The sequence below is a fragment of the Callorhinchus milii genome, unplaced genomic scaffold (genome assembly GCF_018977255.1).
Source record: "Callorhinchus milii isolate IMCB2004 unplaced genomic scaffold, IMCB_Cmil_1.0 Scaffold3, whole genome shotgun sequence".
Taxonomy (NCBI): Eukaryota; Metazoa; Chordata; class Chondrichthyes; order Chimaeriformes; family Callorhinchidae; genus Callorhinchus; species Callorhinchus milii.
Genome location: NW_024704744.1, coordinates 68,455,207 through 68,473,671, shown reverse-complemented (window position 1 = coordinate 68,473,671; position 18,465 = coordinate 68,455,207). Strand labels below are relative to the sequence as shown.

General features: G+C 40.0%; 1 protein-coding gene across 2 annotated transcripts in view; it reads right to left on the bottom strand.

Moving 5' to 3' along the window:
- Nucleotides 1-18,465, bottom strand: part of tab2 (TGF-beta activated kinase 1 (MAP3K7) binding protein 2) — a 35,104-nt gene that overhangs the window by 15,958 nt on the left and 681 nt on the right. For both annotated transcript variants that reach the window (XM_042333430.1, XM_042333431.1), the window contains exons 2-3: nt 2,713-2,919; nt 746-938 (exon numbers count right to left, since the gene is read on the bottom strand). In XM_042333430.1, coding sequence (XP_042189364.1) covers nt 746-847 — 102 coding nt within the window. In that variant the 5' untranslated portion in view covers nt 848-938; nt 2,713-2,919. The remainder of the gene's footprint in view (nt 1-745; nt 939-2,712; nt 2,920-18,465) is intronic.

Below are 18,465 nucleotides of genomic sequence, written 5' to 3'. Positions count from 1 at the left end.
GAAAAATTTGCTCAAAACAGAACTGTGGGTGCATGAACAAAAAAAAGGGATTCAGAGACATGGAAATAAAGTGGTTGTTGGGGTTTAACAGCATTTACAGTTTGTAAAATATCTTAAGCTCAACCGTATTCCATAAAGTTAATATTGCGTGTAATCTAAGTAAAAGTTTTTCTGACATGAAAGGCACTATACAAATGTAATTTTGTTACTTGTTGTTATTAGCATCAAATTAGATTTTGATATGTTTAGTTAAAAAGGGACATATTATGTAAATATTCTATAATGTGTCTTTCTCACCATTTGAATTTTTATTCGGTGTACTATAAACCATTCATGAATCTAACACAGATCTGACTTACTAACTGTTAATATGGAAAGTAATATAATCTTTGCATTTGATACAGCGCCTTATCATGTCATTGAGATGCCTCAAAGAGCTTTATAGCTTTATATGTAAAGTGAACTGACTGTATATTTTCTGTGCAAAATGAGGCAGTTAATTGCACACAGCAGGTGTCCCACAAACAGTTGTGGGACCAAATTATTATTTTTTTTGAAGGGATTATTACCCTCGGAGAGTGATCCGCCAATTCACTAACAACCAGGTTCCCACTTACTGCTCGTAATCAAAAGCGAGTGGAGTAAAGAAACTTGCCTAAGGTCTCACCCTGCCAGGGAATCAAACCCGGGTCTTCTCGCTTGCGAGGCGAGTACTCCAACCAATACGCTACAGGACTCCACTTACCTGCAGCATACAGCGGGAGACAACACCTTCAGGTACTTCAGGAAACTTTTGTCGCAGGTCATGTAAAACCTGCATATCAATCTGCTGGTTTCTCTGGGCCATTCGTATTCTACCTGATCAAGAGTGACACTGAGCCCGTGTAAAGCTCCAAGACTCAATAGCAGCAGAACTCTTCCCTCCTGTCAGGCATCTTCTGAAATAAGATTAAAATCACCAATAAGTTTCCAAACGCCAATAAGTTTCCAAACACTGAAGACCCCAAATATCTTGCATAAAATCTGCTACAAACCTACTCCAGAACAAAGTGTAGATTACTACATCAGTCATAGGAACAAAGAAATGGGCAGAACTGGAAAAGACCATAGACCATATGTCTAGTCTATGTCTAGGATTTAACCTATTTTAAATTCTGGCAATGTCAATGAAAGAGGAACAAGCATTACTCTAGAATATCTACTTTTCATTGTCAGACATTAGCAATAGCATTTTGCCCACAAAATATACAATTAATTCTCTTTACAGTATATTCTGTGAAGCGCTTTGAGACGTCCTGAAGACGCGATAAAGTACTATATCAAATGCAAGGATTATTATTATAATAACAGCTGATATCAGTCATGGACTTAATATGATTAGAAGCTGTACATATAAAATTTCTGATATTTTAAAACGATTTAACGGGACAGTTGGTGCTTACAAAGGATCTTTGTATTCAGCTACTATTCCCAAATGGATTTGTTAATCTGTCCTCCTTCTCACAACTCTTTCTATTTACTCTGCTTCCTCCTTGGTTTCTTCCATCTCCCAAACACAGTTTCTCAGCTGCAAAAAGCTCTCTGCTGTTTTAAGTCTCAGTCACCATTGTCATTCTTCTTTGAACCTTTCCAACAATATCAAAAATGGTGTGCAGCATCCTAAGTGTATCAGGCTATACATATCAAAGGCCATCTGTCATAGCCTAGCCTATCCACTCAATGATTTTCATTTCTACCAACTTTTCAATTGCCTACGTGACCAAGTGTCATCAGCTAATTATATAACAATAATAATCATAACAACAATCCTTACATTTGGTACAGTGCTTTATCATGTTGTGAAGATGTCTCAAAGCATTTCACAGGAAATACTCTAAAGTACAAGACTATGTACCTTGTGGGTGAATGCAGCAGCTTATGCGGCCTATGGATGTTTTTTGTTTTGCATGCATGGTACACACGATGTTCCAATTTTTGCATAAAGGCAGATTTTTTTGCATAATATTGCGTTGACAATGTGACTACTAAATTTGCTAGGGAGTAAAACAGATCTAAGAACAGGTTCATGAAAGGACAAAATTAATTGACATGAAGGATAACTGCCAGGGGATAACAGACAGAAGTTCAAGATGGAGCAAAGCTGCATGGAAAAGCTGAGGGGAAAGGGATAAACAAGAAGATTCCTTGTTTGAGGAATGAGATTAGGTTGCAACAGTGTAGGTTAGTATTGAAAATAGAATGAGGGGCAGAGACAAATGCAATGACTCTTCAAGAAGTAGAATTTCTAAAGGGAAAGTTAAAGATAATGGGAGATGTAGAAGCTCCAATGCAAAAACAAAAGATTATAACATTTGTCCTTTATTAGTTTCTAATAACTGAGCTTCCAGTGAATTTCAGATGAATACATATGTGGGAAGAGAGGAAGAGTGAGAGAAAAATGAAAATGGAAATCAGACACTACAAATCGTATATGTGTTTGAAAAGCACTTGTCCACAAAAAGGATAGGATCAGCTAGTTATCCAGTCAATAGTGCTATTTGCCCCCAAGAAGCACTTTTCTCTCCCAAAGGCAGCAGCTGCACAGCAGTTGGGAAAAGGTTTGTTAACCCTTGCTTTGCTCAAGTCGAAAGGAAATTTGAACTCATTAATTAAAATGCATTATTTGTTAACTGCCCAAATTTCTGAAGTCAAAGAAAAATTAAGATTATTTACCTTCAATATTGTCTTCCTCATTCCTTGAAGTATAGCTTCACTTACATTAGGAGTCCATTGTTAAATAGAAGAAAATCTCAGGGACAATGTCCCTTTAATAATTTTGCTTCATGACGACCCACTACTTTTCTGACGCCGCAAAATACTGCAGCCGCAGATTAATCTTCAGTTCTTTTTGAGACACAAAATCTTCGGGGTCAACAATACCTAGACAGCAAGAAATCAAACGTTTTAAAATATAAATTTCCAGGAGTTCCAAAATGAGAAAAAAGGCTCACTGGCAGAAACACTGAATTAATTGTGTCACTGAACGAGCTCGCCAATTTCTTTAGCATCCTTTTCGGCTCTGGAACTCCCTTCCTTCCTATTTTCAGGTCTCTGCTGAAGACCTTTCTTTTCGACCGCGCCTTTGGTCACCTTCCCACCCCTCCCCCGGCTCGGTCCTGAGATCCGTTACTGTGAAGCGCTCTGAGGCGCAGTCCGGCATGGAGAGCGCTACATAAATCCAAGTTGTTGTTGTTGTTCTTCATTAAGATGAACCCATGGCATCGCACAAAAAGGTGGTAATTTTGAATTTGACTACCACATCTTGATTGGCCAAGGAGCACACTAATTTTAAGAAGATAAATCTTAACTTTAGTAATCTTAAAATTACTGAGAAATCAATGAAAAGAGACAGTGATAATAAGCCCCAGTGATAATAAGACCTGACATGGTAGCTTACATTACATACCTAGACAGCAAGAAATAAAATTCCAAATTTGGTTCAAAATTCAAACTGCTATAATAATCTTCTTTATTTTTCATATTTTTCAGAAAATGATCATTCTTTTATATGTGGTTCCAGATACCAGTTATATCGAATGTGAATTCCACAACATGAATTACAAAATGCCGTAACAAAATGATGATGAACAGCACTGCCTTTGTGAAGCGTTTCGAGATGTTATTCTATATGAAGGCGCTATAATAATAAGTAATAATTATTGCAATTGATAGTGACTAAAAGGATAGACCTGTTTTGGGGAAATGGAGTGATTCTATTTGTAGACAAACTGGTAGCCAATTTGGATTATTTTTCACTGGGGGATTGTTGGCAAGGACAACAAGAAACACTCCATTCTGCCTTAATGCAATGGGATCATTAATGTTCACTTAAACTGACCAGACTCACTTAAACGTCTCATCTGAACGATGCCACCTCCAACAATACATACTTTCCAATACTGCCCTGGAGTGTCTGCCTCGTCTATGAACTCAAATCTAAACAACCCAAGTTGTTATTGTTGATCAGGACAGGACAGACTCATACGCACACATCCCCCCCACCATTGTCAAATGAGTCTGATTATGGTCGGAGACACTGTGATTGTGGGAGGGAACAGTGAGCACATTGCCATCTGCCTCACCTCTGCCCATTCCACCCCCCCAACCCCCGGTGCTAATGACAGGTTTCCCGAATCCACACTCGTCCAACAACCAATACCAAACAGCCAAGCTGCCCTGTACAAGCCTAAGCTGCCAAATCTTTGTGAGGCTGCTTCACTCGTCTTGTTTGTCCAGAGACGATTCCGCTATAAAGTTTCTCCGAATCTTGACACGCTTCCTCCCACCTCCCCCTCCTCCTAATAATAATAATCCTAATCCTTGCATTTGATATAGCGCTTTTCACGTCGGGAGGACGTCCCAAAGCGCTTCACAGAACACACTGTAAAGTGAATTGACTGTATATTTGTGGGCGAACGCGGCAGCCAATTGCGCACAGCAATGTCCCACAAACAGTCGTAGATTGAAAATGACCGATTTATTATTGTTTTTGGTTTTTGGAGGGATTATTATTAGGCTCTGTGTGGAGTAAGGAAACTTGCCCAAGGTTTCGCCCTGCCTGGAATTGAACTCAGGTCTCTCGCATGCAAAAAGAGTGCTCTAACCACTGAGCTACAGGACTCCACTCGGAAGCCAGCAGTATGGGTTAAAGTAAAATGTCCAAGTGCGCAGCCTTTTTTTATATATATATATAATACAATGTATAAATATATGTATATACAGGAGTCCTGTAGCTCAGTGGTTAGAGCACTCGCCTTGCAAGCGAGACACCTGGGTTCAATTCCAGGCAGGGCGAAACCTTGGGCAAGTTTCCTTACTCCACACACCTAATAATAATCCCTCCAAAACAAAATAATAATACATTGGTCATTTTCAATCCATGACTGTTTGTGGGACACTGCTGTGCATAATTGGCTGCCGCGTTTCGCCCACAAATATACAGTCAATTCACTTTACAGCATATTCTGTGAAGCGCTTTGAGACGTCTAGAAGACGTGAAAAGCGCCATATCAAATGTAAGGATTATTATTATTATAATATTATTATCCATACTGTAGGCAGCTTTGCACCTCGCAGTGGACCCAAAAATAAGGGGTTTATTTGCAAAATAGATGGCAGAAATTTGTTAATAGATGGTAGAAATCTTACATTTAGTTTTACTCAGTTATACAATATTACTGTATTATACCTGCAGTATAATTTTGCTTAAATCTCAAAATCAATGGAAGGAGCAAATAGGATTCGTGTTAGGGGGAAAAGATCACAAAGCTAGCTATTAAGAAACGTAAAGGCCAACTACTCCACCAATACGAGCAGTTAGAACAGAAGTAATTAGTAACGCCAAAGAAAATGTAACCAGACCTATAGGAATTTCTGGACCATTTTTCAAGCATGAAAATCTGACTAAGGTTTAAATATTATCCACTGGGTAATATTTGCCAAGTGTTCCAAATTGCTGTTTTGCTGATACTGTTGGTTACTAAGAGCAGAGCATGCGGTAAGATTTGGTTTGGGGGGAAGCAAAGAGAAATCCAAGGCCTTAAAATAATGGTGGAAGCTGGAATACTGCGGCTTAGTCAATGGTTAAATCTGGAGTTAGAATTTCTGCCTACAAGGAGTCTCCTCCCCCATAGCACACTCATGTTCCTCAAGTGCCATCAAAGCTATACTGATATAGTCAGACTTCTCAAATGTTTGTAGACCATGGAGTTGAGTTCAGAACTGGCCAAGTAGACACGGTCCTTTCCATTCTTCTGTATTCTTATGTTCTTAATCCCATCCAGACAAGCAATTAAATTTTTTTTTTTAACAATTTTTGCTGCACTCAGCAAGAATGGGTTTTCTCCAGAGCCTGTCAGACCGGTCGGTCTGTAATATTCAACATCAAGTTGAATCTTGCCAAATGTGACAAATAAACTGTGATTCACCAAACACCATTTCTTAGCTCTGAATAAAAGACTGTTTAAAATTTGATGGACCCATTTTGGAGTTGAATCTTGATTCAAACTCCCAGGCTTCTGACTGATCCAAGTACGGTGCCTATGGGGCACAGTTCATTGGTACTTGGAGGTTAAAAATGAGAAAAGGATGCTTGAACTAATTTTCTATGCAAAATGACCTTCCAATTGACCCACTTTTCCATTCCTGAATTTCAAACAGATTGTTATGTTTCAGTACTATGGTGAAATTTTGCATTTATTTTACTCAGTTATACAATATTACTGGATTATACCTGCTATACATTTCTCAGAAGCAATGCAACGAGCAAATCAACAGATAGGATTACATGCCTAGGTATTAAGAATTGTAAAGGGCAACTACTCCTTTGATTACTCCTATATAGAAGCTGTTTGGTTTCACCAAAATGTGGAGAACCACATTATTAACAGGATATTAATACCATATTGGTTTGATCGTTGCGACATGTCACCTCCACCTAGAAAAGAACCACCACCTAAAATTCCTTGCTAATTGGTGAGCAAGCCACAAAATACAATAAGGAAATTTGCATGCATCATGAAGATGATTCACCAGCAAATTTAATTTTTAATTGTCACTAAAAGGTTTTACCTTTTTAAAAAAAAACTGCCTCATATCTCTCACCCTGCTTGAATTCCCACTCCAATGCCAAATGCTCTCTTTCATATCAGACATTTCATTTCCCATCAACAATTCTTTATGAAGCTCAAATCCATCTAACAATTTAAAAATTCCTGATATTAACAGGGAATATATATATATATAACCTGCGTTGATTACATACTATTCTTATAAGCGACATTCAACCTTTCTGGATACATTCCTATACTTATTATGGTCATTGAACCTCTAAGCTTCCTTACATGAACTTAAAATTTGTGCCATAAATGCTCATGGTGAAATCAGGCTTTGTTAACCCTTGTTTCAAATGTCTTCAAATCCCTCCACTACTCTGCACCCCCCTACCTCCCTGACCTCCTCTCTCCTCAAAACAGTACCTGTTGCCTTCGTTTCTCCGGGTCTAGCCTGCTCCTTGTCCCCCAAGTACTCCGCTCCACCCTCGGCGGCCGTGCCTTCAGCCACTCTGCCCCGAGGCTCTGGAGCTCCCTTCCTCACTCCCTTCGCCTCACCCCCTCTCTTCCTATTTTCAGATCTCTGCTGAAGACCTTTCTTTTTGACCGCGCCTTTGGTCACCTTCCTCCCCCTCCCTCGGCCCCTGGATCCGTTACTGTGAAGTGCTCTGAGATACCGTCCGGGGTGAAGGGCGCTATATAAAGTTGTTGTAAATCCAAGTTGTTGTTGTTAAAGTCTCATACTTTTGCTCTCTAAGGACCTTAAGACATAGGAATTGCTCATCTCCTTTAGTCTTCTAATTACACTTTTCAAGCCTGGCGATATCCTGCTTTAGCCCTTCACCTGGGTTTCTTGGTAAGATTACATGCAGCAATATTTTTTCAGATGACACACTGTTGGTGCCAAAGCCCAAGATGAAGAGGTATTGATTCTTTTATGCTACCTAGAAAGGCTCATTTAGCTGGGTGAGGATTTGTTGATAAGAAACATATGGACATTGTGAAATTTGTTCTTATCATTGTGCAGTCCACTGTGGAACACAACATGATTTAAACACAGGCAAGGCAGAAAAAAAAACTCAATTTAAAATATAAAGAATGTGATCTCACTTTGAAGCATAAGCCTTCATGACGCTGAGCAAAAGGGGAAAGTATCTTGTGTGTACAGGCTATCAGAACAACTGTAATTTGCTTTTAACATAGTCTTAAGGAATTCTTGTATGGATTCTGAAATGGAGGTGTAAAACGCACAAGTAACGTTGCCAGATATGTTTTGGGATTTGGATACAAAAGCAAAGCAACTCCCCAAGTGCTCTCGGGCACTTTTTGTGTGTACGTGGAACAAAGCATTTCATTGGAAAAGTTCTTTTTAATATTAAAAACTCCATCAGTATCACATTGAAAAATATTTAGATTTCTGGACATGCTGCAATGCATTTCTGGATCTGGAAAAACCTTAATTGATTGTCATATAGATGTCCTGACAAAAATGGATTACTCCACAGTTCGCAATTTGACTTCAAGCTGCTGCCACTGCAAAAGTAACTGCACTGTCCAGATTAAGGCATATTAATCTCAACAGTATTGAGAGGCCTGTCTTTCTCTTTTGGTAAATTTATAAAGCATATCCATGGGACAAACTTACTCCAGATGTGCACTACCATTTTTCAAACAGCACAGAGACAATGCAATAACTTGTTTGGTTTTGGAATTAGCACTACTATTTTACCCACAAAATATACGTGAAGCACTTTGAGACGTCTCAAAGAAGTGATATTAAATGCAGAGATTATTATTATTATTACTATAAAGAATTAAACATGCTGTCAAGATGCCGTTGTCACCTGAAAGTTGTAAACCAAAGGGTTCCTGACGGACAGATGACATTCTGTTCCCCTACTTTTTTTTCTGTAAATCCCAGGCAGACATATCAGTTTAAACATGTATCAAGATAACAACTGCATCAAAATGACTTTGGAGCACTTTTGCAAGTCAAACCAAATGTTGAGAACCACCTTTTAACACTTATGTAGGCTTGATTGGCTCTACAGTGCCAAATTACTAAAATAAACTGTGGATAACTAACCAGTTTTTGTCACAATATGGATTGGTAATAGTGGAACACCAATATAAAGGGCATAATGGCCATCGTTGGAGTTAATCTGCTGAAGTAAATACAATAAAGCATATAGACTTAGTTTGGAAACTGAGATTTAGAAATATAATTCAATATATGAGCATTGATGTAAGTGACATAAGATTATATGATTATTCACAGTACTATGATGAATCATTAATTGGAGTCAGCATTTTGGACTATAGAGAATCACACCACAAAAGTTATGTTACTCTAAAAGGCAGATACTCATTTTCACACACGTTTGTCTATACAGCTTCAAATTCTCAACCTGTCCAGGCAATTAACTGGATTAAAAAAGGGAACTGAACTGCATCAGTCATTTAAGCAAATAGCTTATGAAACATGACACACAATAAAGGCAGTTTATTCTCGGACACTGCAGTCAAATTAGGTTTTGGATATTGTACTACTTAAAAAAGTTTGCATAAAACAAAATATCAACAATTTAACAGAATAAAAATGTTGATTGTGCAGGGTAAGGCGCTATGATAGTTGGTCGATGATCCCACTCCCAGTATTGTGCATTCTCAGTTGCATGCTGAGACACTGAAACTATGATAGTTTAAGCAAGGTTACTTTACTGCAGAAATAAACACATACTGAGACACGATTTTTAAAAAAGACACTTTAAATCTGCTCACCTAGTCATTGTTTTTCTTCTTGTTTTCTTTTTTCTCCTTTCAAATCATTTTCCTAAACTTTTACTAAACATCTAACTTTAAAAGGCTTACTAGCTTTCATCAACTCAGTTCCACCCTCTCCTTTGGAACTTGAGAAATTCTGAAAACCCTATGTTTCAATTGGCTAAAACCTAGTATTAAAATCAAACCCCAAACCATAAGCTATGATTGGCAAAGACTACATTAAATGTGTATTAACATGTCAGCATAATCACAATTTTTTTCATTGAGCCAATAATTACAATCATTTTTTTCTTAAATCAAGTTTCCTTCAAAACAAGCCAAAATGAGTTTTGTGATTTCACTTATCAAATTTCCTTGATTTATGTTGCAATTTCCCTGTCAACATTTTTAAAACAGTGAAAGCCAGTTAAACCGGAGACAGATGTTTAGTCCGGCTTAAGAGGTGTCCGAGGTTAGCCAAAATACCATTCCCGCCCAGCAGAGGAGACCCGCCGACACCGTATAATAATATGTAATAATGTTGTTTCACTTGAAGCAATGTTACCTAACAAGTTAAAGTTAAAATAATCTCACAGAATTCAGTCAAATATATTTACCTTTGTTTGGTTGCAAAATACAGTTCAGTACTTTTCCACCCAGCAGAGATTAATAAGCGCTTCCTCCCTCCCATTGCCGTTCCCATAGGACAGAAAGGGGAAGAGTTAGCGGTGGTGCTGCGGTGATTGACAGCTTGCAGCCGCTTGTCAATGGATGGGCTCCACACATTCACGAGCAGCTCAGCTGTCAATCAATTGTGATTTCCCTCCCTTCTTCATCCCCGTTCCTCCGCCTCCTCGCTGATTGATAGCCCAACTCCAGCCGCTTGGCAATGGCGAGGGTCCACTGTCAATCGCAATTTGACTCGTCCCATCTGCATCCCAGCGTCGCTTGCAGCAGCCGCTGGATACGCAGAAGGCCTGAGTAGTACATTCAGCGGTGACCAGCACAGCATTCTGCCCAGAGTAACCGGATTTTCTTCCAAATCAACCAGGATATTTAAAACAGGTAAGAATACAAATGGATCGGGGCCGGGCATTTTGTTCGATTTACCGGACGTTCGGGGTTAACCGATGTCCGGTAAAAGCGGATTCCACTGTATTTTGAAACATGAATCTTATGAGTTTGGACTTTCTTTTGCAGGTTAACTTTAAGTAGTGAAAATCCATCAATTGCATTCGCTGACTATAAAAATATATAGAGGATTGTATGGTAAACATAGTGCAAAACACACGTGTCAGCCACATACTGGAAATGATGTACAGTATTTACTGAGTAGCAGAAATGCTATGGATAAAGTCCAATTCTGTATTATGGTGTTTCCATCATCCCTACTGCTGACGCAAGCAATCCTGCATACCACAATACAATCACATTTATGCCAATAGGGTCTTATCTGAATTGCTGTTGACCTCGCTTTAGTGGATTTAAAAGATCCATTTGTAGGTACCAGATCCAGTACGTAACTGAATTGCACCACCTCAACCTGGGGGATGCCAAAGACACTCTCCTTATGAGGTTTTCTTCTCCTACAGAATTCCAAACCGCCTTTTTTTAAAAAAACAAGCCATGTGTCCCACACCTGAGGTTTCTCTTGCTGACATTAAACTTTGGAAGTTAACCAATTGTGTTGGGCTACATCGTAGGCCCACATGATTTAGCAAAAAAAAGTCAGTGCCTCCTTTACAACGGCCTGCGTTATGAAGGTCTCTTCCTGCTGCCAACTAGTTTTAAAAGGTAGCGCCACTTTTTAATTAAAGAAAGACGTTGGGAGGATGCTGTCTGTTCACCAGATGTGCTCAGTTGAAATTTATTTTTAAGTTAGTTACTTTTTTAAAAAAAATCTTTTACATTTCTCCCCGAACCAAACAGTAATACTGCTTGATCCCTGATCGCCTACAGTAACACGATTACATTTGTATAGCGCCTTTCATGTCGGGAGGACGTTCCAAGGCACTGCCTACCTGCTGACTGGAGCAGATCTACTGAAAGCAACAGTAACTTTCCTAGAATATGAGTTCTACTGAGGGTAAACTGCAGCTAAGGAACTTCTAATAAAAGTTTAAACGTTTATTGCGTTGGTTCTTTCTTGTCCACGGCAAAGAGATATTTCTCTTGGAACGAAAATTATTCAACTCTCTCGCCTGACAAAGAATTCCACATGTTACGCAGTATCATCTCGGTGGGAATTTCTACTCCAAATGACTTTCAGCTTCCAATTGTGCCCTAAACTACTCCATAGTTTCTCAAAGGTGTGAGCCAGGCACACTGGACCATACTTTTGCCTTAGTTAGAAGCTTGCAGATTCAAGCTCCGGGTCAAAACTTGACCTCATAGGCTGTTATTCAAGTGCTGAACTGGGAGTGTGCTGCTTTGTCAAAGGGACCATCTTTCAAATGAGACATTAAAATTTAGGTCCTGTCTGCCTGCTCTTCAACTGGATGTTAAACAAAAACTTGCACTTATATAGCGTCCTCCACGCAGGGTAGTGTCTCATAGCGCTTAAAAATCCTGCGGCATAATTTGGAAAGAAACGGGAGTTTCTCCTGGTGTCCTATTTGGACTGTTCCACTCACAAACTGCACAGCTATTCCAGACACAGAAAAATCCTCAGGTTCTTTCAAGCAAAAAAAAACACAATGCCTATGCAGGAGGGAACACATTTTTCATAAGAAATGATCTATAAAGTTCTAAGCATTCCCAAGTAGAGTCATTGGGGTTAGCAATTCTGTACAGAAAACCTTTAATTCAATCCAAGTCTACGTTGAAAGTAGATATTGAAACTCTTTGCAAAGTGAAACTCATCTAAAAAGAAACAAGCAAGCCAATTTCACAATACAAAGGTGGCTGAAACAACTTCCTTCTCTGAAACTTTCTCTTGAATTTCTTGTGAGAAAAACAATCATAGAACACAACAACACACAAAAACAGATCACCTGCAGTTAGCATTCAAAAAACCTTTAAAGTGAGGAGGCAGACAAACAAAGCTATAAAATCTTCTTGCTTTTATAAATAGGAGCATAGAACATCAAATCAAAGAGATGATGCTTTACTTGTATAAATAGTTAATCCACAATTATAAAGTACTGTGTCCAGTTTTTCTCACCTTTCGTTAGGATGTCGACTGAGCGATTGAGAGAATGCAGAGGAGATTTACTAGGGTAACAGGGATGAGTGGTTTGCGTAGACTTGAGGAACAGGGCCTATTTTCATTTAAACAGAGGAGATTCAGGGTAGACTTGATTGAGGTCTTTAAAATTATGAAGGGTTTCGATAGTGCAGATGAGAAATTATTTCAACTGGTGGGTGAATCAGTGACTAGAAGGAATCAATTTTAGATAATTACCAAAGGACCAATGGAAGAGATTAGAAGGATTTTACACTGAGAGCTGTTGTGATGTGGAGTAGTAGTTGAGGCTATTAGATATCTATCTAATACCTTCTTGAAAGATATCTAAATTGGAGTAATTTGCAGATAAATGGGACTAAATGTGTTCTTTAAAGCGCCTACACAGACACGATCGGCCAAATGGCCTTATTCTTTGTGCCATTAAGTTCTATATGTAATCTTGCTACTCCCAATATGTGTCCAAGACTCTGTCCTGGTATTTATCTCAGACTTCTTTGCATTGTGAAACCCATCTATAAGGGAACAAGCCAATTTCACAATACAAAGGAAGCTGAAACAACTTATTTCAGTAGAATGTTACAACACAAAAATAGACCATGCAGCCCATCACGTCTGTGTTAGTATTTTTCACTACATTAAAATCTCACAACTAATGTAATCCCATTCTCCTGCTCACTCCCCACATAGGTAGGACAATTCTTTCGAAAATAATCCCAGTTACTATTTACAACATTTTGTGGAAAAAGTATAAATATATTAAGCATCTTGATTGTCCTGCAGCCAAGATATCTCTACATTTAGTTACACAGATCACACTCCATTAAGTATAAAAAATAAAATTGGCTATTCACTTAATAACTGTTTGGGGGACATTGATGTATGCAAATTGACTACCACATTTGCCTATAAAATAGTCACTTCACAGCAAATCGTGTGAAGTGCTTTGAGCCATCCCCCACCATAAAAGGCACTTTACCAAATCTAAGGAATAAATATACATTTTTTTGCCACCTAACCCATAACCATTCTAAGTGTTTGATCCCAAAAACGAAGTGAAGCAGGCTTAAAGGTTTTGCAGCCAAGTACAATCCCACCCACACCTGATATCCACATACCTCATTATTTTAAAATTATTTATCCAATATTAATAGTGTATGGATTTTATGTTAATGTACCGATGCCCTGTGCTTTGTTGCAAATATACAGTGGAAAACATTAAAGTTAGAAAAATAATTACGACATAGCAGTTTGAAAAGCTGTTATCAGTACACACAATTTGTACCTAGTTTATTTACGTTATTCTTATTTTGTAACAGTGTAATATTTATCAATTTGGAAAATGTATTTAAAATTAGAAAATTGATAAAGCAACACTATTTTCACAGTACTCAGCAACTACGCCCTAATCTCTGGAACTCAATCTTTCTCATGTCCTCTCCATTTGTCTTTAAATCCAGTTTAAAAACCTAGCTCTTCCTTCTTGTCTATGGGATCTCCCCCTCTCCTCCCCTGCTCAGCATCTAAGTCTGTCTTTGCTCTCTACATTATATACTTAGCAGTTGATACACAAGAAAACATAAATTAGAATGTACAATACTAAAATACACACAAGGTGAATGGGCAAACAGATTAACACAAAAACAGCTACTGTGAAGAGAGCACACACGAGGAACTCCCTCCGTTCAACGGGCCCTGGCCTGCTCCATGTCTCCCGCCCGCCCTACCATCGGTGGCCGGGTTTTCAGACCCTTCTCTTCGACTGTGCCTTTGGTCGCCCTCCCACCTCTCTGCTTTCCCTCATCCCTCCCCCACCCCTCCCCCATGCTCGGGCCCCGACACCTGACTGTTTAGCGCTTTGGGACGTCCTCCTGACGTAAAAGGCACTCTATAAATGTAATTTTGGTATTTGACTCACATTGCAAGCAGAGAAAGCAGTGTAGCCACATAGTGCGGGGTGTATGGCAAAGGGGGAAATCAGGTACGTACACAATGCAGCGAGGAAGACAAGTGTATACCATAGGGACACAACCACGACACGTAATAATGCTGCTTAGATAGTTTCCTTATTAGTGTTCACTCCTGCTACACACAATCTGTACCTTCAGACAATTTGTGCTTATGTACTCAAAAATCAATATACTCTGCAAACATTTGAACGCCAGCTGTAAAAGGTGCTTGACATCAGCAAATATTGTTATAATACAGATGGGCTGGCAGGCAAGACAAAAATAGATTGAACACATTAAATTAACATGTAAATGGTCATCAACATAAGACTATCACAAGACAAACTAACAACAAAATAGCATAGAACAACACTTCTGTTTACACTCAAACCAGGGAAACAGCTACAGGTTGCTAACATCTCTTTGACTATGCATTTCCCTGTGGTTGATGTGGACTTGGAAACACCAAGAGACCCAAATTTTCAGATGGTCTTACCCATGAAACCAGTGTACAATTTAAAATTATGCATATTTTTAGATATTTTTAAATTGAATTTAGATCATGGAAAACCAGCTTCCAAATTACAGTTCAATTTAATAATGCTCTAAACCTCTGAACAATCTTAAATTTTAAGACAATTATCTTAAGGCTAAGACCATGGGAAATGTTGGATCTCAGGTGAAGAGAGGATCAGGCTTGGCTCCAAATGCATTCTTCACAAAATAGTTAAGTAGCCTGACAACACTCACTGTGTCAGCTCACAAGTGACACATGACCATTTGGGCAGAGTATTAGAGGGAAATTAATAACATCCAATGGAATTAGACCCCTGAAAGTCAGTGTCCTCGGAGAAGATTTTTTAAAATAAAGTAATATCTTCAACAGAAACACAACCTACCGAAGAACAGATTTTTTTCCTTACTTTGGACTAATTTACTCCCTCAAAAAAACACTGCTGTCTAGATTCCAGTTGGAAGGAACAAGTTTGTTGTATGAAAAGGGGGAGAAGACTGTGATCTAAGCCCTACATAGTACTAATATATCAGCTTCAAATTTTTGATGCCAACACTTTCACTCTGGTCAAACTTTCCAAGAAAAATCCAGAGCGATCTTGCAAGATTGGAAGATAAATCTAGTCGTACTAGTAAAAAATACTGTGGTTGTCTTGCCAATAATTGTCACAGACTTCCCTTTTGACAGGAAGTACTTTACACCCCTTCTACGGAATTATTGTGCTATTCTTTGAAACAATGAGAAGAAGAATTGCACTCTTTAGAGCAAGTACTGTAGAAACAATGTTTTGTAGTGGCTGGCTAGAAAGTTTCAGATATATACCAAGTTACTATCTCACAAGAAAAAGTCTGGTTGCCACAGGATCTTTACAATAAAACCTTGACCTACAGGAAGTTTACACATTTAAGAGTGGATATGGTGTCAATTAGCTGTCAATGCTAGTTCCTGAATTTTATTTTGGTCAGCCAGGTATCTGACATATGTGGAAACCCATCACCATACTTAAGAGTATCCAAACCAGCCTAAGATTTCCATGCATCCCACCTACACATGTAAATCCCAGAGATAAATTGTTGGAAGGGAATGGGGACTCTCTCCCTGGAGGAACACATCCTGATTACCTAATTCGCAGAGCCAAGGCTTGGGGACTCCAGAGTGTGCAATGTGGTACTGCTGGAGGCTAACCAGCTAAAACCGCATAGCTTCCCATTGATATTGCTGTCTGGCAAGCTTTCCCGCTGCTTGTCCAGCTAGGACCACCCTACCCGTTAGGGCTTTGATTTGCAGGGTTAACCGAGTTGAGTGGGTTAACTACCTGTCCCTAGTGACTGGTCTGTCCTTGCAAGTGCTCCGATGAGTCAGGATGGTTTTGCTGTCAACAGCAGTGCCCTGGAGTACTGTGGACCCATCTGGCTCAGGAATCAGACTCCCAAGATCGCCCCAGAAGGCTGGCTCGATTCCGACATTCTGCTGCAAAATTTAGGCACTCAAAGCCTGAAAATACACCTAATTCCAAAATTATAGAGAAATCCAAGTGATATTGAAGAGTTCAGATTTTGCACACTCTAAATATCTGATTGCTATCTCAACTAAACGCAAAATTGTTAATGTGAATGTTTGCTTTTAAGCTCAATCTGGGCTGACAATTCCAATGCAGTGCTGGAGAAGCTGGAATGTTGAAGGAGCCGTTCTTCATATGAGTCATTAAAAAAAAGTCCTGCCTGCCTGTTCAGGTACACTTTAAAGATCCCTTGGCACTATTCGAAAAGGGAGTTTCTCCCAGTGTCCTGGCCAATAACCCTCCAAATAAATTGGTTATTCACTTCATTGCATATTGCTGACAGCTGCGTTTGAGGCCAACCAGTCACTATACTTTACGGCAATTGCCCATGAATCGCTTTGAGTCATTTGAACATTGTAGATGTTATATCAAATGCAAGTGTCAGCAAGCTATTCAATAATGAAGCCAGAGCTAGCACACACTTTAGGTTGCAAGGCTCATCACTCTTTTTAACTGGTTTATGCTGAGGTTATTTTAATACATCTGAAATGCTACTGAAGACACTGTATCGAATGCAACGATTATTATTATTATTACTAAAAGTCTATTTGTTAAAAAAAATATTGCAAGTAATGAAATGTACCTAAAATCCAAACCCGGATAAGTTTTTTTTTGGTCCAACCAAATATTCCTCTTAGAAGGCCAGACTTGGCCTCTTTTTTTGCGGTCTGTCAACTACGAGAGATTTAACCATTTATTTCTGTGAAAGTTCACAAGCAACACAACAGCAAGCCACTCACTACCTGAGCGGGAGGAGTGTCAGTGCCATCAGGGAAGCAAGCTGCTGATGTGTTTTTGTTTACTTTAGAGAAAAAAAATACTGACAAACATCAAATTCTCCTTTCAAAAGGAGGGTAGGTTTGACAGCAAGTTTCGAAAGGAACTAAAGCTAAAGCCGCTCCACCCAAATAAAATTGGTCACTCACTGCATGGCTGTGCGAAAAGTGACCGGCGTGGATGCCCACAGGCGCACACACTGCACTAAAATCGCGTTAAGACCCCCGAGACGCCCAAACCAACACGATATGATCACTGTGTTAAAATGCAATGATCACTGCGAACGTGAAAGCAAAGATGCCATCGGCTATTTTCTGAAACACGGCTGAGAGCACCTCACACTTCGCACAGTTTGCTCGCTGGCTGCACAACGCTCAACCTGCAGAGTTAAAGATTAATACACACACACACAATAAATATATATATATATATATACACACACAATCATCCTGGACCACTCTCTTGACACACTCCTTGTACATTTTTGAGGTGCTGGGACCCATAGGCCCTAATGTGCTAAGAGGCAGCGGGGCCTGTGCGGCGTTTCCCAGAGGCAGAGCCCCTGTCCCACACCCTCCCCCTCCCCTCACTTGTCAAGTGCCTCTCAGTTTTTGTCTGAAAAAAAATAGTTGGGAGCGAAAAAAGCCAAGAGAGTAAAGCCTGGAAATAGCACCCACACACCCCCCCCACACCCACACACACAACCCCCCCACACCCCCTCCCACCCACACACACACACAACCCCCCACACACCCCCTCCCCACCCACACACACACACAACCCCCCCACACCCCCACACCCCCCCCCCCACCCACACACACACACAACCCCCCCACACACCCACACAACCCCACCCACCCACACACACAACACCCCCACCCACTCCTCCCCCCCACACACCCCCCCCCCCACCCACACACAACCCCCCCCCACCCACACACACACACAACCCCCCCACACACCCCACACACCCCCTCCCCCCCCACCCACACACACAACCCCCCCCACCCACACACACACACAACCCCCCCACCCACACACACACACAACCCCCCCACACACCCCCTCCCCACCCACACACCCCCCCCACCCACCCACACAACCCCCACCCACACACACCCCACCCA